The 16,325-nt window shown below is 36.3% G+C and overlaps 2 protein-coding genes across 2 annotated transcripts in view; both read right to left on the bottom strand.

Annotated features, from left to right (window-relative positions):
- LOC139941087 (dynactin subunit 1-like) overlaps positions 1-16,325 on the bottom strand; it is a 344,631-nt gene that overhangs the window by 85,339 nt on the left and 242,967 nt on the right. The window lies entirely within an intron of this gene.
- On the bottom strand, positions 6,057-9,919 carry LOC139940984 (CD209 antigen-like protein C). The gene is made up of 4 exons (XM_071937390.1): positions 9,675-9,919; positions 8,988-9,215; positions 7,990-8,166; positions 6,057-6,705 (listed from the first exon to the last, which is right to left on the bottom strand). The coding sequence occupies exons 1-4, from the start codon at positions 9,733-9,735 to the stop codon at positions 6,455-6,457; spliced, it is 717 nt and encodes a 238-aa protein (XP_071793491.1). The 5' UTR covers positions 9,736-9,919; the 3' UTR covers positions 6,057-6,454.

The following is a 16,325-nucleotide window of genomic DNA, read 5'->3' as shown; positions in this document are numbered from 1 at the left end:
GGTAACAGTATAATATTAATATATAATAACAAACCTGTAAAAATTTAAACTCAATTGGTCGCATGAAGTTGAGAGAGAATAATGAAAGAAAAAACACAATTGTCGCACAAGTTGTGTGCTTACAGATGCTTGAATTCGAGGCCTCATCAGCTGAGGTCTAAGATTCAATTCAAATATTTGAGTGAGAACATACTTCTTTCTCAAAAACTGTGTTACTTCAGAGGGAGCTGTTTCTCACAATGTGTTATACAACAGCTCTCCATTGCTCGCTACCAAGTTAGCCCTATATAGGACTCTTTCTCTGTACACAGATACAGCAGCTATAATACGAAAGTGTAAGGCCGCCAGGGCTAGCTACCAAGTAAGTTTTTATGCTTACAATTATTTTGACCAATAGTGATGTCCAGTGCAATTAAAGACCCTGGACACTATTGGTAATTGTCAAAGACCAGTCTTCTCACTTGGTGTATCTCAACATATGCATAAAAATAACAAACCCGTGAAAATTTGAGCTCAATTGATCGTTGAAGTTGCGAGATATTAATAATGGAAGAAAAAAACTCCCTTGTCGCACAAGTTGTGTGCTTTCAGATGCTTGAATTCGAGGCCTCATCAGCTGAGGTCTCGAATTCAGTCCAATTTGAGTGAGAAATTACTTCTTTCTCAAAAACTACGTTACTTCAGAGTGAGCCGTTTCTCACAATGTGTTTTTGTCAAAGACCAGTCTTCTCACTTGGTGTATCTCATCAATGCATAAACTAACAAACCTGTGAAAATTTGAGCTTAACTGGTCGTCGAAGTTGCGATATCGCAAAGTTGTGTGCTTTCACAGATGCTTGATTTCGAGACCTTAAAATCTAATTCTGAGGTCTCAAAATCAAATTCGTGGAAAATTACTTCTTTCTCGCCGAAAAACTACGTTACTTCAGAGTGAGCTGTTCTCACAATAATTTATACAACAGCTCTCCATTGCTCGTTACCAAGTAAGCTAATTTTATGCTAACAATTGTTTTGAGTAATTATCAATAGTGTCCACTGCCTTTCAGGAACTCTCATTTACCTTCTTTTTCTGAGTCACTAGCCCCAAGCCAATGATTTTGATGAATTGCCTGATCTCGAAGCAGCTGCTGAATAAATTCAAATTCCTCTTTTGTTTCGAGGATAGCAAGCTCCTTCCCAAGTGATCTACAATAGTCACGTGCAGCACTCCAGGTTCGCTCTTCACTGATTATTGTGTAATCAGCACGGTTCAAGATAGTGACATCATTATGACACTTTGCAAACCCACCTGTAAGAAATGCACATAATTAAAATATGCAAATTTGTATAATAAAAAAGAATTAAAAAAAATGTAATAACTAGTTCTTATATAGGGAATTCTACAATAATAGATAGAATAGAATGGTTTATTAGCCAATGATTCAAAACAATCACAGGAATTTGAAGTATTGGACTCACATCATAACAAAAATAGTTATTCACTTTACATTAGTGCCCTCACTGATCAGCTTCCTGGGCAGTATACAGGCCTGCCTTAGCACTCGTAAAGCCTTGCAGGTACCCATTTATACCACTGGGTGAAGAGAAGCAATAATAGTGAAGTTTCATGCGCAGGGACACAAGCGTCATGACAGGGATTCGAAACCCTCACTTCAACGACTTTAAGGAACACGTTGCCTTGGATCGGACGAGTTGGTCTATAAAAAAAGCGTTTGTAACCGTTTGTTATAAAATGCATATGGTTGGAAAGATAATTTAAAAGTAGAATACAATGATCCACACAAGTTTGCCTCGAAATTGCGTGGTTTTCCTTTGTGTTAGAAGTTTTTGTGAAAGAAGTAAGTTTCCTCAAATTTAACTACGAGACCTCTGAATAAAATTTTGAGGTCTCTTAATCAAGCATCTTTGTGTTATAAGGGTGTTTATCTCCCAACTTCAACGACCAATTGAGTTCAAATTTTCATACAGGCTTGTTATTTTATGCATATTTTGAGATACACCAAGTGAGATTAAGACTGGGGTCGATTTCACAGAGTTAGGACTCGTCTTATCTCGAGTTAGGACGAGTAACTCTTCCTAACTTAGGATTAATCTTAAGGTCTGCATGCTACCGTGCAGGGTGGGGACTCGTCCTAAGTCATAAGATTAGTCTTAAAGGCAGTGGACACTATTGGTAATTGTCAAAGACTGGCCTTCACAGTTGGTGTATCTCAACATATGCATAAAATAACAAACCTGTGAAAATTTGAGCTCAATCGGTCATCGAAGTTGCGAAATAATAATGACAGAAAAAACACCCTTGTCACACAAAGTTGTGTGCGTTTAGATGGTTGATTTTGAGACCTCAATTTCTAAATCTGAGGTCTCGAAATCAAATTCGTGGAAAATTACTTCTTTCTCAAATACTATGGCACTTCAGAGGGAGCCGTTTCTCACAATGTTTTATACCATCAACCTCTCCCCATTACTCGTCACCAAGAAAGGTTTTATGCTAATAATTATTTTGAGTAATTACCAATAGTGTCCACTGCCTTTAAGTTAGGAAGAGCTTTGTGAAATTGACGGCTGGTCTTTGACAATTACCAATAGTTTCCAGTGTCTTTAAGGCTGAACCTCGACAAGCCCTGCTTTTTCGAACCATGCCTGTGCATTATCCAAGTAATTGTATCCTCTTAATTTTAATTTTAAGGAAATTGAATTGAATACTCACTCTGAATAAAAGCCAATTTCCAAACCAGGCTCCAAGTTAAAATCCTAGCGTAAAACATTGCGTTTGATGGTCAGTTCTTCATTCATAGACAGAGAAATTACTAATGGCTCAAATTTGATGAGACACTGCGAGTTGATTATAAAAAAATGTCATCAAACCAACAGTGGGTAGTGTTTTGATCTCGGTTTAGTGTTGATTGGGCTCAATGGAAAACCATAGTAACAGTTAACAGATTAAACAATTTCATTACACATCAATACCCTGAAAGCCACTGTAAATATGCACAGAAACAATCCAGAAAAAAATCCTACCTTGTGGCACTGAAATGCCATAAAAAAAAGCATAAATAACTGGTTCAACACATCAAATAGCTCCTCTCTTGCCCCCAACCCCCATGCCACCCCAAAAAGTGCTTGACTCCTCCCCCTCCACTGGGTAAACATATCTGGATAAGCCACTGATGGCAATTTAAAATAAAGCCACTTCAGAGAAAATTGATACTGCATTAAAGGAACACGTTGCCTTGGATCGGACGAGTTGGTCTAAGCAAAAGCGTTTGTAACCGTTTTTAATATAATGCATAGGGTTGGAAGAATGTCTAAAAAGTAGAATACATTAATCCACACAAGTTTGCCTCGAAATTGCGTGGTTTTCCTTCTACTGTGCGAACTAACACGAACGGCCATTTATGGGAGTCAAAATCTTGACCCCCATAAATGGCCGACGTGTTAGTCGACGAGGTAAAAGGAAAACCACGCAATTTCGAGGAATGTTTGTGTGAATCATTGTATTCTACTTTTGCAACATCTTTCTACCCATATGCATTTAAAAACAAACGGTTAAAAATGCTTTTCAAAGACCAACTCGACCGATCCAAGGCAACGTGTTCCTTTAACTGCATCACTTAGCACTCATTTAATACCCATTTTCACGCTTGGATAGGCTACCCACACGGTTTTTTTTTTCCGTGTGGAAACTTAGAAGATGATGTATCTTGACGTTGTTAATTAACTTTTTATCTTGTTTTAATTCATATCTACTCGACCTTAAAATGAGGTTGACAAAACAATTTCACACACAATGAATTCATTGAGATGACTCTGTTCAATTATGACATACTCAAATAAGCACATTTGATAGTTTATTCACAAGGTAAAGGGAATGTACAGTTTGGTAATTGTCAAAGACCAGTCTTCTTACTTGGTGTATCCCAACATAAGCCTAAAATAACAAACCTGTGAAAATTTGAGCTAAATTGGTCATCCAAGTTGCGAGAAAATGATGAAAGAAAAACACCCTTGTTGGACCAATTTGTGTGCTTTCAGATAGGAATAAAAGACTTCTGGCTAGAAGTCTTTTATTATTTACGTGAGAAATTACCTCTTTTTCAAAATCTATGCTACTTCAGAGGGAGCCGTTTCTCACAGTATTTTATACTATCAACGGCTCTCCGATGCTCATTACCAAGTCAGTTTTTAAGTTAATATTTATTTAGTTTTGAGTAATTACCAAACATGTACCTCCCCTTTAAAGGTACAATATATATGTTTTTCATCTTACAATGTCTTATACTGCATCCAATCATTATTTTATAGTACGATCATTATTATATGTTTGTAAAAACATAAAATTACAACTTAACTTTCATCTGTTGGCCTTGAAGTATTCAATTTTGAAAGACAAAACAATAGCAATAATATATATTTAAAAATAAAACCCAGAAACATTCTTATGCGAGTTGTTTGTATAATGAAGATGTATACAGAAACATATCAAAATGAATGGAACTTGATCAGTGTTGTAGCCCTGGTGGGCGGTTCTGGGAAGGCCTGCCCTGGACTCAGAATTTTTGCCCAGGACTCAGAACAAAATAATCACATTGTGTCACCCAGCACAGATTTCCCCTAGAATAAATCAAAATATTGTCCACTGTGAATTGATCTGAGACACAGCAAATGATAAGGAGATGTCACAGAGAATGAACACATTAAAAAAGCCTGCCTGATGAAGCTTGCACTTAGTTAAACATGAGTAAGTTTGTTGATTCGCTTGCCCTTGGTGGACCTTATTGCCCGCAACTAAAATTGGTCTAGCTACCTTTGTCATGAAATATAATTATTAGTATCTAAATTTATTCAAAAGAGATATTCCTTTTGGTAAACATTTGTGAAAAAAAGGTGGCAGGTTATTATTGAAATCTTTCCAAAACATCTTCCCGGACTGTAAGTTTCAAGAATTTGATTTTACATCTAAATAAAACAAGATTTGTTACTGTTAAGTTGATTGAAACGGGAAGTGTTTCTCAAAAAGTTTGATACTATTGAAAGCTGCTGTAGGCTTTAACCAAAAGTTTTAATGCCATCGTTTTTAAAAGGGATTACCAAATGTATACATTCCCTTTAAAAGGGTAAAAGAAGGTGTTTTTGTTTGATTCAACGTAGTCGTACTCATTGAAGTCTGGAAAATCAAACAAAACGTGTTTAGTACATGTAGATAGTTTGTTAGCATGCAACACACATTATGAAATGGCAATTCGGACATGGCATTTTCCTTTTGAAATGGCAATTCAGACATGGCATTTTCCTTTTTGATAGATGTTAGTTTTGCATCAGGGAGAAAGAATAAATTTAACCTAACACCCGTGTGCATTAGGCTCTGTATACTCCAAACTTTCCTGAGGGAAATTACCGAGTATACAGTGCGTAATACACATCGGTGTTAGGGTAAGACAAATTGGTATTTTCCTTTTTTTGAGAGAATGAAAGTTAGTCAAATCTTGCCTTATGCTTTTGGGTATTTTGCTACAAGTCACTTGTAGCAGCTTTTTTCTGTGAAGAGTTTTTTTCTTTGCAGCTGGTACCTTGTATATTCGTTTTAATGAAAGATAAATTCAATTCAAAATAAACAAATGATTGTTGGACAAAGATCAACTTAAACATTTTAGTCAGATCCTAGAACATCATCATTTGCAGTATCTATTATCATAAAGTGTCTATTTCTATTGAACTTGACAGGCATTTTCAATTGTTATCTATAAATAATGCCTATGTAACATTTTTAGGACAAAAAACACAATGTCCACAGATTTACACTTACACAGTTTGAAGATAATGATAGTAGAAAGCTTCCCTGAAAATACTACGTGCTGAGGTGCTGTAGTTTTTGGGAAATGAGTAAAACAATGTCATGAAAATAATTTTTGTCTCATGAGACGAAAATTATTTTAATCATTTACAAATGTATTTTCATGACATTGTTTTACTCATTTCTCAAAAACTACAGCACCTCAGTAAGTAAGATTTGAAGGGAAGCTTTCCACTATCATTATTTTCAAACCCTGTATGTTTAATGTAAATCTATGGACATTTCGAAAAAGTACCAAAATCCTTTAAAGGGATTGTATGCGTTTTGTAATAGAAACCCACTATTTCAACCCTATAAGCCTTTTTGAGGTATGGTTTTTAAGAAATGAGTAAAACAAGTCACGAAAATAATCAAAACTGCAGCACCTCCGCAAGAAATATTTGTCGGTAAGCTTTCTACTATCTTTATCTTAAATTTAAACGGTTTAAGTTAAATGTAAATCTGTGAACTTTGTGCTACAAAAAGTAGCCTAATCCTTGAAGAACAACAAACAAAATTCAATGCATACAATTTGTACAGTTTGTAAAATTTTGAAGGAAACCGACTGGGTAAAATAATGTTAAGTGATGTACTATTAATTAATTTATTCATGAATCTAATTTACATATCCAACTCTGCATATGTAAATCCTTCACTCTCGACAAAGCTCTCTTCATTACCAGCCTTGGAATAACCATTTAATTCACACATTTTGCGAACGCCAGATCCACGGAGGTCAAAGTTCACTGACTTACAGTTCAAATGAGACATGCATGCACTGCAGCATCGAGTCAGGGTAGAGACAGCCATTGTTTCCATGACATTGCCATTGAGATGGTAACCCTTTGTGATCGAGAATGTTTTGGCGGGACCTATTCAATAGAAAAAAAATCCTTAGTTACGCTGGGATCGCTATTTAAAGTAGGACTTAAAGGCAAAGTCTACATTTGGTTTTTGGAACCGTTCGTTTGTACTAAAATTCCTGTATAAATGAATGTTTACAATGAAACTAACATGTGAAAATTTCATTTCAAAAGGTAGTTGCCTTTTTTAAATATCGTCGAAAATCTGCAGCGGTTATTCTGCAGCTTGTAGATGCTTGTAGATGCCTGAAAGGGGCTTTCGATCAGGTCTGAAGTCATTTTCAGATTCATTTATTTCAGGAAGAAATTACAATTCTCAAAAAATACACTATAGACCATTGACGTCATCCACCCGCCATTTTAGAGGAAAAACGGTGACGAAACAATCGAAACGCACAGATTTGTACGCGCGGCGCACAGTTTTGGCCAATGAACAACCTCCTTTTGACCTCTAGGTGAGGGCGCCCTACTGAAATGACGTCATGTGCATAAGGTCTATAGGCCCCACATGCGTTTTTGTATCACATCACGTGATTGGTTCTCGACCAATAAAACTTCACAATTTGTTACCGAGGTACAACAATGCCTTTTGTATAAAGCAATGATTTATGGACACACCACAGCAGTGTCACATACGCCATTGGCCAGTTAGATTTTAATAATGTCTGGCACAATGACTTGCTTAGTCATAAAATACAGCTTACAATTTAATTCCTCAGACTATAGAGACAGTTGCTGTGTCAAATAGTTCGGGCAAGCCTTTGATTAGCAACCTCCAGGGCCCAATTTCATAGAGCTGCCAAGCACGAAAACTTGCTTAGCATTAAATTTATTCCTTGATAAAAACAGGAATATCAACCAAATTTCCATTCGTTGCATATTGCTTGTTACTTGTATTCAGCTGTTGTTTGCTTATCCTGAAAATCCTGAGGAAATTTGGTTGGTAATCCTGCTTTTGTCAAAGAAGAAATTTCATGCTAAGCAAATTGTTGTGTTAGCAGCTCTATGAAATTGGGCCCTGATGAGCAGACCCTGTGCCATTGTGCCATAAACATCCACTCAGAACTTAGGTAACTAAGCAAAAGCTTGCCACTAAATATGTGACATAGCAACGATAGTCTGAGGAAGACATAGCAACTGTCTCGATAGTCTGAGGAATTCAAATTTTATTGGTAACTACTGATCAAGCACGTAATTTTACCAGACAATATTCAAATCTAACAGGCAAATATGGCTAATATAAATATCAATTATCACTAGGATAAAAATGTGCACTGAAGTATCTGTACTTACATGAACTATTTTCACATATGCTTCTGGATTTACTTGAACAAACAATGTCGTTCAAAAAGAAGTCATATATTCCATACGCATGAACACAATCTTCCACTCCTTGACTGTTTGGTTCACCTGTATGCCACATAGTGGAATCCGAAGGCAGAACGCTCCCATCCAGCCATTTAAATGAACCTAAAGGTGAGAAGAAGAAAAAAAGTAAAAAGGTTCAGTTAGATTTTCATGGTTGATGGACAGCACCATGAACAAATCTGAAAACTTTTTCAGAAAGCTTTTCAAATCATATTCATAAACACCCAGGACAGTTTATCCATTCTAATTAGTCGAGAGGGCATCACGTGGCTATGTTTAGACGTGTGATATAAACACATAGGTGGTTAAAATATTGCGCAGAAGGGAGAAAGAATATTGGGCCCTATGCTAAAAGTGATATGCAAGATTATGTTTTTGACAGGACTCCAGAATGAACACAACAGCCTAAAGGCCGAAAATCAAACAATTCTTTGATAAAAATTAGATTAAAGGCACTGGACACCTTTGGTTATTGTCAAAGACCAGTCTTCTCACTTGGTGTATCTCAACATAATGCATAAAATACCAAACATGTGAAAATTTGAACTCAATTGGTCTTCGAAATTGCAAGATATCACCTGAGGTCTCAAATTCAATTTAAATATTTGAGTGAGAAATTACTTCTTTCTGGAAAACTACATTACTTCAGAGGGAACCATTTCTCACAACGTGTTATACTTACAACAACTTTCCATTGCCAAGTAAGTTTTGTATGCTAACAATTATTTTGAGTGATTACCAATATTTCACGCACTACTAGGATTTATCCTATCTCGAGTGAGGGAGAGTAACCCGTCCTAACTTAGGATGGGTTCAATGCGTCCTAACGTCTTCGGATACAGAACTGAACTCGTCCTAATTCCTAAGATTAATCCTAAAGTTTGGAAGAGTTTGGTGAAATCGACGGTGAAATTCTCATTTACCTTCTTTTTCTGAGTCACTAGCCCCAAGCCAATGATTTTGATGAATTGCCTGATCTCGAAGCAGCTGCTGAATAAATTCAAATTCCTCTTTAGTTTCAAGGATAGCAAGCTCCTTCCCAAGTGATCTACAATAGTCACGTGCGTCACTCCAGGTTCGATTGTCACTGATTATTGTGTAATCAGCACGGTTCAAGATAGTGACATCATTATGACACTTTGCAAATCCACCTGTAAGAAATGCACATAATTAAAATATGTAAATTTGTAATAATTTGTTATATTCAAAATAGATGTAAGCATAAAACTAACTTGGTAATGATCAATGGAGAGCTGTTGATATGATAAAACATTGTGAAACATTGTGCTCCCTCTGAAGTAACAAAGTTTTTAAAGAAGAGGTAGTTTCTCACTCAAATAATAAAAGACTTTCAGCTGAAGCCTTTTATTGTGTATCTAAAAGCGCACACATTTATGCGACAATGGTGTTTTTTCTCTCATTATTCTTTCATTACTCTTGCAACTTCGATGACCAATTGAGTCCAAATTTTCACAATGTTGTTATTTTATGTTTTGATACACCAAGTGAGCATACTGGTCTTTGACAGAACTTTAACAAAGGTGTCCAGTGCCTTTAATGTAGAAACAAATGTTACTTGTAATTGAAACTGAATTCAATTGAATACTCACGCTGAATAAAAGCTAACTTCCAAACCAGGCTCCAAATTACAAACCTGCTGGCGTAAAGCATTGCGCTCGATGATCAGTTTATCCTGGATAAACTCTTCTTCAATCATAGACAGAGAAATAACTAATGGCTGAAAATTGAGATGACTGCGAGTTGATTAAAAAAGACTGTCGAACAGGATGGGCAGTGTTTTGATACCATTGTAGTGTTGATTGAGCTCAATGAGATACCATGGTAACAAAACAGATTAAATATTCATTACACATCAATACCATGAAAGCCACTGTAACCATGTACAGAAACGATCCAGAAAAACAGTTTCTAAAATCCTACTTTGTGTCACTATGATGCTAAGAACCAGTTGACTTAAGAAATGATTCCATGTGAAATATTGAACTTTTTGTTTTTTTAAAATACCACAAATTGTTGTCATAATGTTAGTATAACAACATGTAGTGTTTAAATGGTATTCAGTGACCAAATAAAATAAGCTATGTGAGCCAGGCCAACATCAGGGCCCAATTTCATAGCGCTGCTCAGCACACAAATTTGCTAAGCATGAAATTTCTTTCTCTATAAAAATAGGACTACCAACCAAATTTCCACATGTTGCATATTGCTTGTTACTGGTATTCAGCTGTTGTTTGCTTATCCTGAACATCACTTGCAAATTTGGTTGGTAATCCTGTTTTTATCAAGGAAGAAATGTCATGCTAAGCATTTTTTTTTTTGCTTAGCAGCTCTATGAAATTGGGCCCTGATGTAGCAGTTTAACATTGTATGGTGATAAAGGTAAGTAGTGGTGGTGCAAACAGGATCCAAGGCAGGGGAAACGACCCCCCCCCCCACCCTTCTTCAAGTCAGAAACCTTTCCCCCCAAAAAACATAAACAAAATGGGTTCAACACATCATTCAAATATCCCCCTCCCCAGCCACCCCAAAAAGTCCTTAGCTCCTCCCCCTCCACGAAGTTAAAATTACTGGATAAGCCGTGATGGCAATTAAGCTACTTCAGAGAAAATTGATACTGAAATAACTGCATGACTGAGCACTCATTCAATACAGCTTACCCATTTCCACGCTTGGATACCCACACAATATTGTGTTCATCATTATTCAATTAGAAGATGATGTATCTTGACGTTGTTAATTAACTTGTTATCTTGTTTTAATTCATATCTAATTGACCTTAAAATGAGGATGACAAAACAACTTCACACACAATGCACTCATTGAGATGACTCTGTTCAATCATGACATACTCAAATAAGCACGTTTTATAATTTATTCACAAGTTAAAGGTACAATATATAATGTATGTTTTTCATCTTACACTGTTACTATATCATTTGTTTTATTAGTACTCTCATATCTGTTTGTTTAATGCAGGCAGAACATAAAATTACAACTAACTTTCATTTGTTGGCCTTGAAGCAATCAGTTTTGAAAGACAAAAATAGTAATAACTTAGTAATTAAAAAAACCCAGAAATATTCTTATGAGAGTTGTTTGTATTAAGGTAGATGCATACAGTAACCATATCACATGTATCAAGAACATCACTGGAACTTGATCATGTTGTAGCCATGGTGGACCACAATTCTTGCCAAGCACTTGGGGCAAATACATTGTGCCCCACAGATTTGCCCAGAGTAAATCAAAATATTGTCCGCTGTGCGTTGATCTGAGACACAGCAAATGATAAGGGGCATCAAAATGTCACAGAAAAAAACACAGTCAAAAGGCCATTCAACTTATTGCATGGCCCCATAACATGAACAGTTTGGAAACCTGGCATCATGCATTAGAGCCATTGGACATTTTCAGTAAACAGTAATGTCCAAAGGCCCACACTTTGTGCATCACAACTTCTTTATAAAATAACAAACCTGTGAAAATTTAGGCTCAATCGGTTATCGGAGTCGAGAGAAAATAACGGGAAAACCCACCCTTGTTTCCGCACGTTTCGCCGTGTCATGACATGTGTTTAATTCTCGTAATTCTCGCTATCGAGAAATGATATTGTTTTAATGTTTTCTCAAAAAGTAAAGCATTTTATGGAATAATATTTCAAGAGAAGTCTTTTACCACTACCTTCTGTAAACCCTGTAAGTTATTTGTAAATCTGTGAACTTTTTTTTTTTTTCGATTCTGAAAGTGTATAATGGCTTTAAGCTTGCATTTCATCAATAATGGCCCATAATTAAGTTCAATTGTTGATCCGCTTGCGCTTGGTGGCCTTTTTTTGTTAACTGTATGCTTGGTTTAATCCTATAAAAATGTCGATGTATACAATAAAACAAACATGTAAACATTTCATTTCAAAAGGATATCGTGTTTTAGAGATATCATTTTTTACAGTACACTTCTCAGATTAAAATTTAGGGCCCTAAAAACGGTTTTATATATTTTTTTATACATTTTTCTAACCAAAAGTTGTATTGCCATCGTTTTTAGAAGTGATTACCAAATGTATACATTCCCTTTAAAAGGGTAAAAGTTCTTTAAATGTGCATATTTACAATATTGTTTTCATAAGGAAAATATTTCTCAAAGGAGTTGGTAAAAAATAAAAATAAAAAAGCAAAATAGAAAAAACATACATCTCAAAATCACAGGGCAAATGGAAGCTTACAATTGTACATTACAAATCTATTCAAGTCATTCCAATTGCACACATTATACGATTAGAGATTTAAAACATGTCTTTAGGGAGTTGTAACATTGAAAAGATATGGCAGCGTCAAGTTTTATTTTACAATGTCATCAACACTTTCATTTCATTCTACTATCTCTAGGTCCTCAACAAACATGAAATTAAAAAGTGGATGAAATTAATTTAATAATTATCACATCTACATAGCATGCAAGTGTGAATTTATCGCATTATTGTTTACAAAAATTATCAATAGCACACATTAGTTTTATACAAATTCCAAAGAAACAAAGGGTGTCATGACCAAGTGGTTTAGAATTCAAGTCTTAGAAGTCGTCAGAGTGTGGGTTAGAATCCCATTCATGACACTTTTGTCCTTGAGCAATATGATCTACTTCTTATCACAAGGGGGGAAAAAAAGTACATGTGAAGGCATGGTTCTTGTGATTGATTAAGCTTAGTGCACTACACATGTGGCTGTTACTCCCAATGGAGCTGAGATGGTTTAAAGACTCTGGACACTATTGGTAATTATCAAAGACCAGTCTTCTCACTTGCTGTATCTAAACATATGTATAAAATAACAAACCCGTGAAGATTTGAATTGGTTGTCGAAGTTGCGAGATAATAATGAAAGAAAAAACACCCTTGTTACACGAAGTTGTGTGCTTTCGTGAAGATTTGAATTGGTTGTCGAAGTTGCGAGATAATAATGAAAGAAAAAACACCCTTGTTACACGAAGTTGTGTGCTTTCAGATGCTTGATTTCGAGACCTCAAATTCTAAATCTGAGGGCTTGAAATCAAATTCGTGGAAAATTACTTCTTTCTCAAAAATTTTGTTACTTCAGAGGGAGCCATTTCTCACAGTGTTTTACTCGTTACCAAGTAAGGTTTCTAATGATTATTTTGAGTAATTACCAATAGTGTCCACTGCCTTTAAAACCCACTTCGGAAACAACTAGAGGCTTTCGTCAATGATAGTTTTCTCGTACATGGCCCAAATCGGGCGATAGAATGTTAAAACTGAAAAAGAATCATATGAAGAGTTTACCACTGGGAAGGATTTTTAAAATCATCCCAAAAAGTATCATCCTCTATGGGTCAGACGATTCAGTTGTCGTCGCTGATGAACAGGGGTCTTTTCCAGCACTAGATGGCTTCTTGACTCAGACAATCTCGGGTGATGAGGAACCAAAGTCAACCAGTCATAATCCGTTTGGATTCGACTTCAACATAATCCACGCTCAGTCCGGAACGAGGGGACTGCCAACTAAAAGGAAGAGAGGCCAGCGAAATAGTCACAGATGGTAACGCCCCAACCGCTTCCATCAAAGTCTTCAACCATAGTCTCAGAAGGCAGCGTTATTTATTTCAACACGTGTTTTGTTGTTGAATACATGGTTCAGCGAGCAGTGGATGTCTTTCCGAATCGCTCCCGAATCTTACCCAAATTAATCAAATATTACCGTTGACATACATCAGTTTGTACATATTTCATTATCCGGTCATAGTTTCAACATGTCAGACTCGAATGAATCACCTAATTTGTCCGACATCGAAGCTTGGCGAAAAACCATAGTTCTGTACATCAACCATGATGACAACTACAGTAAGATTTCCATCCTGAAGAACCAAATCGATGACCTTGAGATCTTGAATATGCCAGAATGAAGCTTGTGCTTGATTACTCATGGAATATGAAACAGTATGAAACAATGATTGAAGAGTTCAAGTGTTGTCCAATTCCAATTCTGATCGAAGATATAAACACATTGCGTGGAGGAACCACAGGAAAAACGAACTAAGTCAGAAGGCCGAACCAAAGATGCCAAGTCTACAGTTGCCATGTTCCCCCTTTCAAGTGTTTTACAGTTTCTGCTTGCCTCGCCATGCAGTATGAGACCATGATAGAGGAGTTTAAGTGTTGTCCAATCCCACTTCTGATTGGAGATATAAGAACCTCAAAAAAGAACTAAGTCAGAAGGCCGAACCAAAGACGCCAAGTCTACAGTTGCTATGTTCACCCTTTCAATTGTTTTACAGTTTCTGCTTGCCCTGCCATGCAATAGGAGACAATGAATGAAGAGTTCAAGTTTTGTCCAATTCCAATTTTGATCGAAGATATAAACACATTGCTTGGAAGAACCACAGGAAAAAGTCAGGAGGCCGAACCAAAGAAGCCAAGTTTTATTTGATTTTCTGGCAATTTGGCCTCGTTCAATTTGGGGAGGGGGTCCACTACCCAATCATGCTTTAGCGTTTGACTGTTTGTTTGTTTGTTTGTTTGTTTGTTTATTTGTTTGTTTATATAAACTTTAATGATTTTTACTTACATTTAGGTTATTGTTTTATGTAGTATTGTGGTAATTCTTGTGCAATTTTACATTTTAATATTTTTTATGTTGCTGTACAATAGGATTGTAAATTTCATGTATTTTTATATACTTGATGAATAAATTATTCAATTCATTTCAAATACAGCAGCTATGCTGGATGCCGACTGCGATAACACCGCTCTACCTTTCTCCTTCCAAGGAGTAATGTGCCGAAGACGATGACGCAATTAGCATTGCCTCAATGATGCCAACCCTAGATTTAGTTATTTGCGAGGAACCAATGGATTGTCACAAAGTGAATTGATTTAGAGAACTTACTATTTGTACAAAGTTAAGTTTGCTTTCTGAGAGTAATAAGATTTTGGTTTTTGTGGCCAATGGGCCTGTAAAGTCTGAAGACTTCATTTTAAAGAAATTGGCTGTTATTTATATAGGCCCAGAAGTGCTTCTTTTTCGATGATGCACCCTTTGGTAACAATAGTTGGGAAGTCATGGGGTACACTTTTTCGCAGGTTTCATAATTTTTGTTGGGAGCAAATATTATTTGAGCGGGCACTTGCGACTTGAGATATCTGAGGAGAGGACGTGTGTTTGTCAGCCTTGATGATAGAACCGGTTATTGAGAACTGAGCTAGTTGTTTCTAGATTAAATTCTGCAGAAGTCTCTTATTAAATGCGCAATTAAGTGCTCTGAGAGTGACAAGTACGACCTAACTAATATTTAAACTGATCATTAAGCAGTTTCATTGGCATACTATTCTAGGCCAGGATCGAAAGAACGACCTGTATCATATTTTGTTTTGTTTAATAACTTGATTTGAGAAAGTATTTGTTTGATTAAGCTATTGAGATCAAATAATTTGAAGTGTGTGTTTAAAGAAGAATTTTCTTTGAAACAAATCGAGAGCTTTTATTTTGGTTAATGTTGTCAAAACGATTAGTGTTCACCGAATAGTCGTAGACTTGTAAATTAATGTATATAGGCCTAGTTTCATTCGTAAATGAATATGTGGACAATGCGTTTGATTTGACCCTCTCTTGTGTTTGTGTGTTAAACTATCTACTGAAGGTTAATGTCTGGTTTTGGCTAACTTTCAATTCAGGGATGTGACATGGAGGAAAAGCTATTTCTGAGCAGGGGCGATAATTAGCAGGAAGGATAAACATTGATGAGGACCCCAAACTTTCTGAGTGGGTGGAGGACATATCGTCATGGCAACTAAGACATGTCAGACGAAGAGAGTGCACAAAATGGTGTTTGACCATCTTAATAGCTTATTCAGGTAAGAAGCATGAGTATTTCCCCAAGCTAGAATTCCGTATTGAAAGTGGGGTAATGCCAATGTATTATAAATAGAGAATAACACACACACAAAAAAAAAACGTCTTGGCCCCCCTCGGGGATAGGTATTCACAGTCACGCTGGCCTTTTGTTCATACAAGATACATTCAGTGTGAACTTGAAAAAAACATCAAAACTACACCAAAGTGACAACCACTCACGGATGCAGCATGAACAGTACAAAGAGTCGGACTCTTCCAGCGTGGAGGAGGAGGAGACACAACAGTCCTCAGACAAAAGCTATGACGTGTCAAGTACACCAAGTTCTGACACAGACTCAAGGTTAGTTTACTATAGATTTACTTTATTTTATTGTC

Source organism: Asterias amurensis, chromosome 8 (assembly GCF_032118995.1).
Source record: "Asterias amurensis chromosome 8, ASM3211899v1".
Taxonomy (NCBI): Eukaryota; Metazoa; Echinodermata; class Asteroidea; order Forcipulatida; family Asteriidae; genus Asterias; species Asterias amurensis.
This window is presented reverse-complemented; position numbering and strand designations above follow the sequence as displayed.